This window comes from Thermobia domestica, unplaced genomic scaffold (genome assembly GCF_964235325.1).
Source record: "Thermobia domestica unplaced genomic scaffold, izTheDome1.hap1.1 HAP1_SCAFFOLD_957, whole genome shotgun sequence".
NCBI classification, from domain to species: domain Eukaryota; kingdom Metazoa; phylum Arthropoda; class Insecta; order Zygentoma; family Lepismatidae; genus Thermobia; species Thermobia domestica.
The window spans coordinates 45,006-54,185 of NW_027656667.1; the positions used below are offsets into that span (position 1 = coordinate 45,006).

At 34.2% G+C, this 9,180-nt stretch overlaps 1 protein-coding gene across 1 annotated transcript; it reads right to left on the reverse strand.

The window, feature by feature from the left end:
• Nucleotides 1-272: 272 nt before the first annotated feature.
• Nucleotides 273-1,529, reverse strand: LOC145677500 (glutamate receptor-like). Its single transcript, XM_081747978.1, has one exon. It carries the CDS (start codon nt 1,527-1,529, stop codon nt 273-275), a length of 1,257 nt encoding a protein of 418 aa, XP_081604104.1.
• Nucleotides 1,530-9,180: the final 7,651 nt, after the last annotated feature.

The following is a 9,180-nucleotide window of genomic DNA, read 5'->3' on the forward strand; positions in this document are numbered from 1 at the left end:
TTTTCAGGTCCTCCTTGAGGTGTAACACAAACGAGTGTATTTTAAATTCAGAAGTTGTTTTGCAGAAAAGCCGAGAGTATCTGAGAAGCTGTGTAAGTACAATATGAATCGAGGTAAGGCAAAACAATATACATAAGGCCAAACATTATTGCTGACTTTTCCACGTATTTCCATGCTTTAAAATATTTAATATTATTATAAAGAAATTTAACTCACCTTTAACATGCTATCTGTCAATAATATTATTTTAAACATATTTTCGTTGTTCATCTTCACTTATATTTGTGGATCATATTTTCTGCAGTAACACAAAAAATAGCCGCCACTAGGCCAATTCCCAACACATAAAATGCAACCTGTAAATTACTCAAAGAGATCGCAACCTCATTATTGCCACAAGGATTTTTACAATATTTATTGCTTTTTACTGTAGCTATTATATCTAGAAACCACTTATTAATAAGTCCTCCGTATTTCATTCTTCTTATGACGACATTAAATTTTGAAAGAAATGGTGACCCTTTAGGAACTGCAATACCTAAGAGTTGCGAACCCATTTTTTCGTCCATTATATGAAACGGAGCCACACAACTTAAACACGTGTGTAATTTACTTCCGTAGTACACTAAATTATCTTCAACGGAAAACACTCCAATTCCGCCATGTTTAACTGCAACTTTAACTACTTCATCGTAATTTGTAATTACTTGGTATTTTTCAAACACTAAGCGTATGTTGGAATCTCTGTTACGTACAAAAGCTTGTTTGAGAGACTTCGTTCCTGCCACTGACAAATCTGAGAAAGCAAGGTCTTGGATAGTATTTATGTCCGGATAACGTTTGGGAACAGTCAAGATACCAACAATACCTCCTTCAAATAAAGAAGTCACAACCAAACTAAAGTATATCCAGGTAAATAACAAGATTCTTAGGGTGCAAGAATTTGGTTCAGACACTGGTTGACGAAGCAATAAAGAAACGACTTTTAAAATTGCTCGACTGAGACTTTGGTTCATGTGAATACCTGGTAGAAGTCTTTGAAACAGTGTTAGAGTGAAAGATACTACTACAGCTGATCCAACAATACAAAACCAAATGGAAGTGTCATATACATGTAACAAAGCAACTCCTGGTGGTATTAACTTTCCTTTAGGTACCAGAAAGGACAGTTTTACAAGAGCTAAGTAATCTGTAAAGTCAATAACTTGATATCTATTTTGAAAATAGATTATTACACTCTCAGCAAAATCAACTTCCATTCTCTTTACATTTCCAATAGCTCCATCCCAAGTTCCATTTTTAAGTTCGATGCCTAGATTAAAATCCTTATGATAAACAACACTCTTAGTAGTGTAGTTCATATACTGTTTCAATGTATCAAACACATTTCTGTAATATCCTCCGTATATAAGTGTTTCGTTTACAGGATCTGTATAATATGCATAGAGTGGAAGAACATCTGCTTCGACGTTTGCAGTGTGTAATTCAATTCCATACAAATTAGTAGTTTTCGAATGTGTATCTGTCATTTTCAAAGCTTTAATGACGGCATTTAACCTGTTGAAAGTTACTCTTCCTACATATGTTACATTCAGGAATGGATTATAACTAGCTACAGTTAAGTGATTGGTTTGATTTGTTAGTGTTAATTTAATTATTATGATAGAAATGTTAATTATACGCATCTTCCAACACTTGGCAAATGTTTCACGAAAATTTAAGTTGGACGTTGTTTCTTTTTGCAGTATAATAACGAGAACTTTTGAAGCTTTATTCCAATTGAATTTACCCTCAGTTTCAACTATGCGTTCAAAAGATTCCTTTGTTGAAATTACAATGACATAAACACCACTTTCTCTGAAATAATTTCCTCTTTTCTGATTTCGTCTTAACATTATGTTTTTGATGTCATGAATTGATACTGGATACATTAAAGTCTTTGCAATCAGAGATACCAAAAATATTTCCTCTGTTTCATAAAATAACGTAATAAATTTCAAGTTGTACGTCAATTCGAATTTTACTGAACGTATTAAGTAAGACAATTGCCTCCCCATTTTCTCATATTCTTCGTACTGAGCCACCGTGTTATCAAGTGTTTTACCTGCGAGGCTACACATTAACAAAATACTCAATAACAGAATCAATAAGTACTTCATCAATGGTTCAGAGGAGTATCCATACGTCTTGCCAATTACAGACATTTCACACCTGCAAAGAAATAAACATTATTCAATTTATATGTATTTTAGAGTTCCTAATATTCAAATTGTAGGAAACAAAATTGACGAATTGGTCCGAAGTACATCAAAATGTTAATCCTTCCAAAATATAATGGGCCTTGTGCAGAGTAGTGGTGACGTTTGATTAGCGTCATACTAAAGGCTTAACTACTACAGGAAACATATTTAGTCTTTAGTATGGCACTAATCACGCGTCAGAACGATTCTGCAATAAGTTTAAAAGAAGTTATTTTGTACAAAATTAGTTATGCTTTTGTTTATGATGTTGCTTAAATATTTTCAAATTTATGACAGTTTATGTATAATTATCTAGTGTGGAATGAAAATTAAGTTTTTGTACGATGAACCGAGAATATTTTATCAGTGTATAGAAAAGGTAAAGAATTGTAGGAGAGTTTAATACGGTATACAGATGAAGAACTGCCGATAGAATGAAACCTTAAATGTAACTATAATATTTATATAAATTTCTCGGTTGTGAAAACAAAGTTCAAATTATTATAATATATGACTTTTCACGATTATATGATTTTTCAATAAATACTTTCACAACTTAACCTACAATCTTTACAATACATAGGCTATAACAATTTTTAAATATATACACGTATCAAATAATAATAGGTCTAATAATTTGTATGATGCTAATGCGTTGTTCCAGATTTAAAATATTAACAGTAGAAAACAGATATTAAATTAAGGAACGAATACAGCCTTGTTTATATATGAAACATCGTCAAACTAGAAGGATGAGGAAAAGCCCGAAAATCTCAGTCAGGCTTGACAGTAAATTGATTTAAATCTAAGAACTGACAAGTGTTAAGTGGAAATATAGATTCCGAATATTTATTTCCATAAGCTTGTATTAATAAAATATTTAAAATTAGACTTAATACTAAGTTTAAACTGGGTATTAAGTACAAGGTTTGGCATAATAATGTACTTACTAAAACAAAATAATCATCGTGTGCACTGTATTCAAAGGTGGCGCTCGAGTCATTTGTCCTTGAGTAGCATACGTTATGCCAATTAAGTTAGTGAACATACAGTATTTGTATTTCAAGAATGGTGATTCCGTTCTTGTTGCACAGTAGCAATTTCACCATCGTCTCGGCGTTAGTAGACACTGGGATGTTCCGAACAAGAAAAAGCATGTTTCTGGTGCGCAATTATTGATAGACTGGTTTGGCGTTAAAATGGAAATTTCCGGATAACCTCGCAGCTTTTGAATACTTCAAAATAATGCAGCAATCAGGCAGGGTGTTACCAGATCGCCAAATGTTCCAGATGAATGAGAAGATGAGTGACGAGGAATCTTCAACAACGGGTTTACATCAAAGTCTTCAGTCATGTTTCCGCAATGCCGTAGCTTCACTCCGACGCTTGATGTCAGTGAAACCCTATTTAGCAACAGGTAAATCCGAAAGAGTAGAGTCTCCTGCTTCGCAAGAAGGCTTGCCTAAATAATTAACATTAGATAACATCACGGTGTATATCTTATCATCGATACTACTTGCTTTATCTCGTAACTATGGCACTTAGAAATCATCTTATAACTGCTGAATTCTGCTTCTAACCTACTTCACAGTTCACAAGCAATCTCAAATCGTTCTGTAGTCGTTCCACCTCCAAAGTTGGATATATGGTTTTCTGCCCTTCGCTGTTTAACCTTCAGCTGTGCTTTGCAGTTTTATCAGAATATAGATATGGGGTAGCTTTGACAGTTTTCTGTGTTTTATCAATCAACGATCTTGTACCTTCAACGCTATTAGCCTTTGTTTCTTCATCTTTTTCTTCTGTACATGGCCTCTCAGGAGTGCTAGATACCTTTAAGTAACAATCACAACTCAACTCTGCATATAAATTCCATGGGTTCCTAGGAGCTAGATTGAGGAGCGTAGGCAGGTTCACGCGATTTGAGGGGCAGTACCTAAACATCACTGTTATAATTTCACTAAAGGTTTTCCTCCTAAGAGAATTTCTTAGTTCTATCTGCTACTATATCCGTTGTGTCCATTTATATAGTCTCTTGTGCAATTAGTAGCATGTGAATCGGATCGTTTTTCATTGGATCGAAAAAAATAATAGAACACATAAAATCGAACTTAACATCTTTGGCGACTACTCTTGATGAGCTCAAGATACGGACAAAATATTTTTAAACATTGACTATTGTCGCCATTCGTTGGTTACGGAAAGTTTCTTTCCGACAACAAAGTGGATTTACGCAGTGAAAGGATTAATTTGTCTAGTTCACAAGTGTGGATTTTATTATTGCTGTTAATATTTTTCGAATCATTTTTTTTCTGTTATTCTATTATTCGGTTTTAATATTCGAGCTATTACTTCAACAATTGTTCGAATACTGAATAATTATTCAAATATTCGAATTTTAACAAAACTAATTTTTATTTTACCTTCGCATCTGGTGCAACATTAATTGGCCAATCACTGATTTTCCGAATCGCATATCGGAAAGACCTTTCTTTATTCAGTAAATAATATAATATCCATTTTTCTTTTTTACCCTGATATACTTGATATCCCAAATTTATTAAATAACGATATGCTATTAAATTAGATAAAAATAAATTTGAAGAATACGCATTCCGAAAATTTCAAGAATAATATTGGAGGAGCATAAAGATTGCAAAGAGTAGTCTCTGGAAAGTACGATCCTGGAACTAACGAAGTAAGTAAGTGAGCCAATCCCCGTCAATAATACCATTTTTAAAATATCAGTTTGTTATCTTATCTTTTTTTGTTATATAGACCCTCCAACACTAGATGGCATATACAGTAAACGCAACCATTAACTTTTGTAACCTTTCGAGGTGGTTAGCTGTGTCTGTACTGGATAGTTATAAGGCTGAATTTGTCAATACTAATGAAAAGATTAGAAAAAATGTCTAAAAGTACTAATGCACAAAGTGGTTTTGGCTGCATGTGCTCTTTTTTAACCTAACTTAATTTATGTATCACCAGTGGTTTGCAAAATGACTTCGAATGACCACTGGATTTAATCTGACTTTTTTTACGGTGTTTGGCTCAAGTAATTGTATTGTTATTGGAATTGTACACACATGTACACAATTTTTACTCAATTGATCACCTGAAGGTGGGTGAAATTTTAGTTGCAAAAATTTGATTGCTATTTCGGAATACTGATGCTAATAAAATTATTTTAAAATAATAAATTTTCCAAAAGTGATGTTTCAAGCACATTTCATGTTGTGCTAACTTTAGAATATTTTCTGCAAGCCTGTGTATTGGTCGTTGTTTAACTCAATGATTGTATTGAAGAAAAACAATATTTGGGACATTCAGAGCACAATGCATCCAAGTACATTTTCAATAATGTTGTTTTGGTCAGCAAATGAATGTTATTTCAAAATGTAGTATCTTCGCAGTCTAGAGTACGAAAAATGAAAATAAAATCATGTGAAAGAGCGTGGGTTAGTTTCACACGACAGCCGCTAGACTGGGGCGTCAGTGGAGGCAGGAGGGCAGCCGCACCCACTCCCACTCTGAATTTCAGATTTTGGTAGAAGTAAGGCAGATTTAGAAACTTTTTTATAAGCAAAGTCCAACAGAACAAGTTTGAAATCCTTACACCGAATAAATACGGAGGAAATATAGATGATCAAAACTGGAGAGTTACTTAGGCACAATTTCCAGAATTTTAAGCAGGCCCGAAACTCGAAAATAGAGCCATTTTTGGAATCCTTCGGTCAAAAAGAAAAAAAATATTCAAAAGAGCAATATAAGCCTATAGTTCCTTGCGGCCAATGGAAATGGATTTTAACTGATCGAACTCCGTATTTATTCGGTGTAAAGACTTCATTTTTTTTTCTGTTGGACTTTGCTCAGCAAAAGTTTTCTAAATCTGCATTACTGTCTCAAAATTTGAAATTCGGGGTAAGCGGTAGGAAGGCTTATGACCTCTAAAAGGACGCCCCTCTCTAGCGATAATTATATAAAACTCTAGATTGCACCTTGTCACGAAGTTTTCCTTTCTTTCTTTTCGGATTCGTGGTTGAGAATATATTACGTTTTCCGTCGGTGTATTCCTTTTGACACACCCTGCATTTGTTTAATGTAATTATACATAATTGACAATGAAATTTGGAGCTTGACTTGTTAATCTTTCTCACGTTGCAGCGTACACAATATCTTAAATTTATGAGCAGGGAGAGGGAAATTAGCTCTCCTGTTCCCCCGTTCTATATAGAAACGCCCTTGTCTAGCGGTTGTCCTATAAAACTCTAGCCTACACTACACCTTTTCACGTGGTTTTTGGTCCATTTATTTCGGACTCTTCGCTACGAAGATACTACTTTTGTTGAGCAAAAATGAACCTTTTTGAAAATGGATTTGGATCCTTGTGCTCTGAACGACCCATATCTAAAAATATTTTTAAAGAAACCTAAGTTGGAGCCAAATTTATCCTACAACCCAAGTTTGTTCGAAACGTATAAATTTAGTCTCTTCGGTTTACTCGAAATGGTGTCCTTTTTCTTCCCCTAAAACTCATGTTTAACGATTCCAAGCTGTACAAAGACTGAAAACCAACATGTACTGTATATATTAACAAATGCCTGCGATATTTTACTTTCAGAACCGCAATTTCGTAAAGAGCCCTTTGTTTTCTGAATATAACAAAAAAAAACTTGTTTCAATAATAATTCTTTTATTTATTGTTTTATATCGTTTCTACAAGTAGTCTTCGATTACAACACTTTCTCAAAGTTAACTGATAAGCATTTAAGCAATACAATAGACGATAAAGAAAAACAAGGGAAAAAGAGACGAAATAAATTGTGGATCACCATATCGACCTGCAGAAGCCACGAGAAATCAAAACATTCACACGGGAACAGTGTTGTCACAGTCCTAGCTCTGGAATGGGCTGAAAAATAGTACCAAATTAAAACAAAAAGGGCTGAATTCATTATTTTATCAAAGTGCAATACATGGCTCTATAATACGAAACTAAAAGAAGTAAAGTTTTAGAACACTCCGCCCCCATTTTCCAAGAGTCCAAATCAAGAAATTATTATTTTTAAAAATTACTTTTTAAAAACATCCAAATAGGAAGATCCCAAACAATTGTGGAAGTAGATGAAACTTTTCTTGCACGCAGGAAGTATAACAGAGGCCACAAATTAAAAGGGAAAACAGTTATCATCTTTGATATGTATTGTAAGGAAATCAAACGCGCCTCTGATTTCCTCTATGAGATGTAGGAAAGGTCTTACTGACACTTTTGAAAATGTACCAAGTATCTGTTAAATGGTGCTGAATTGTATAGAATTGTACCAACTTTTTTCACAAGAGGGGCTGAAAATGTCAGCGTGGTACCGATGAATGACAAAAAGGGCTGAATTTGATAATTGTACCAAGTATGGTAACACTGTACGGGAAGAAAATAGGCTTCTGAACGGGATCACTTTCTGGTAATTTTCTTTCTCTGGCAGATTTTTTTTACAAAAATTATATAAAATAAAAATAAACATATGTTTAAAACAAGCCTTAAAAATACACGTGTTTAAAACAAAATGTTTAAAACGTATATAAAATTTGTTTTAAATAAAATCAATTGTTTAAAACAAGTTTTAATTATTTGTTTTAAACATTTTGTTTTAAACAAAACAACCCTTATTATTATTAGAGGAAAGGGTGCAAATGTGGAAATGTGAGGGTAATGTGGAAACGTAACGTATGTTGACTGCAGAGAGCTTTACCCTTTCGGTGATTGCCGTAAACAATCACCCTCGTCCCCATTCGTCACGACACAACGCTATGAAGCGGTTGGCCAGTGTAGTTAATGGTGGTGCGTCGATTGTTGTTTACACATTTTCGTGAAGTTTTTGGAGGTAAGTATGTAGTAATGTTAAGTCTAAAGTATCATAGATGTAGTGTAATACATATCAGAGTATTGTGAAAGGGAGTTATTGGGAAGGTATTGGTGGCTTTCAATCAATCACAAGCAAACGTGTTTTTAACTTAACTCGTACAATCCAATTTGACTACAGTGCGGGTAACTTGGAAACATGTGGATGAGGGAAATGTGGAAACGTTTCCACATTTCCCTCACCCTAAAGTCCATTGCATTGTTTTATTATTAGTAAATAATTTATTGAATATAACACACATTTGAATCATACAAGTATATGTTAGATACTTTTTTTCTTGGCCTAAGTGGGGGAAGGGCGGAGGGGTAAGGCTTAGGAGTAAAATAAAGTGGAAACTGACAAAGAGACGGTAAAAAGGCAAATAATTGTCTCCACGATTTTTATTACAAAGTCCCAGCGCACCAAGCACCTCTTCAGAGGATCCCAGCGTACCGAGCACCTCTTCAAAAGTTTGTGTGTCACCATAACAAATAATGAAAATACCCTTTTTGAAGAGGAAGACTCCGAATAGAGATCGTAAGCCGAGTTCTTGCGCTGTTTTGACATCGTCTCCGTACAAAAAACAGCTCGAAGAATCCTTATCTAACCGTAAGAGTACGACTAGACCTAAACAGAAGCCGCTTGCAGGCGGTAACAAAACTAGAAAAATGCCCAAAGTTCCTCCTGCAATTAAAAAAAAAAAGAAACAAACTAAACTCTGCAGTCTCGTTTCCAGTTGGAGTAGAAGAGCCCACCGAAAAAGACATTCTGTGCATATTTTATGGGAATCCATTTTCGAAAGATATGCGTAGTGAACTATGGATTCAATGTCAATTATGTGAGGATTGGAGTCACTCTTAGTGTGCCGGTGTGGAAACAACCATTATGTGTCTACACATTGATTTACTGTAATTTTAGGGTGTTTCCACATTACCCTCAGTTTTTAAAATATCGAAATATGCTAGTACATGTGTAAAATATTTTTTTTATTTTTTACGTATATGGTTTTTGCACTTGTGAATTATGGTCCCATATTTCTAACA

Coding starts and splice junctions, on each gene's coding strand:
- LOC145677500 (XM_081747978.1), bottom strand. CDS start 1,529: ATGACAGATACACATTCGAAAACTACTAATTTGTATGGAATTGAATTA.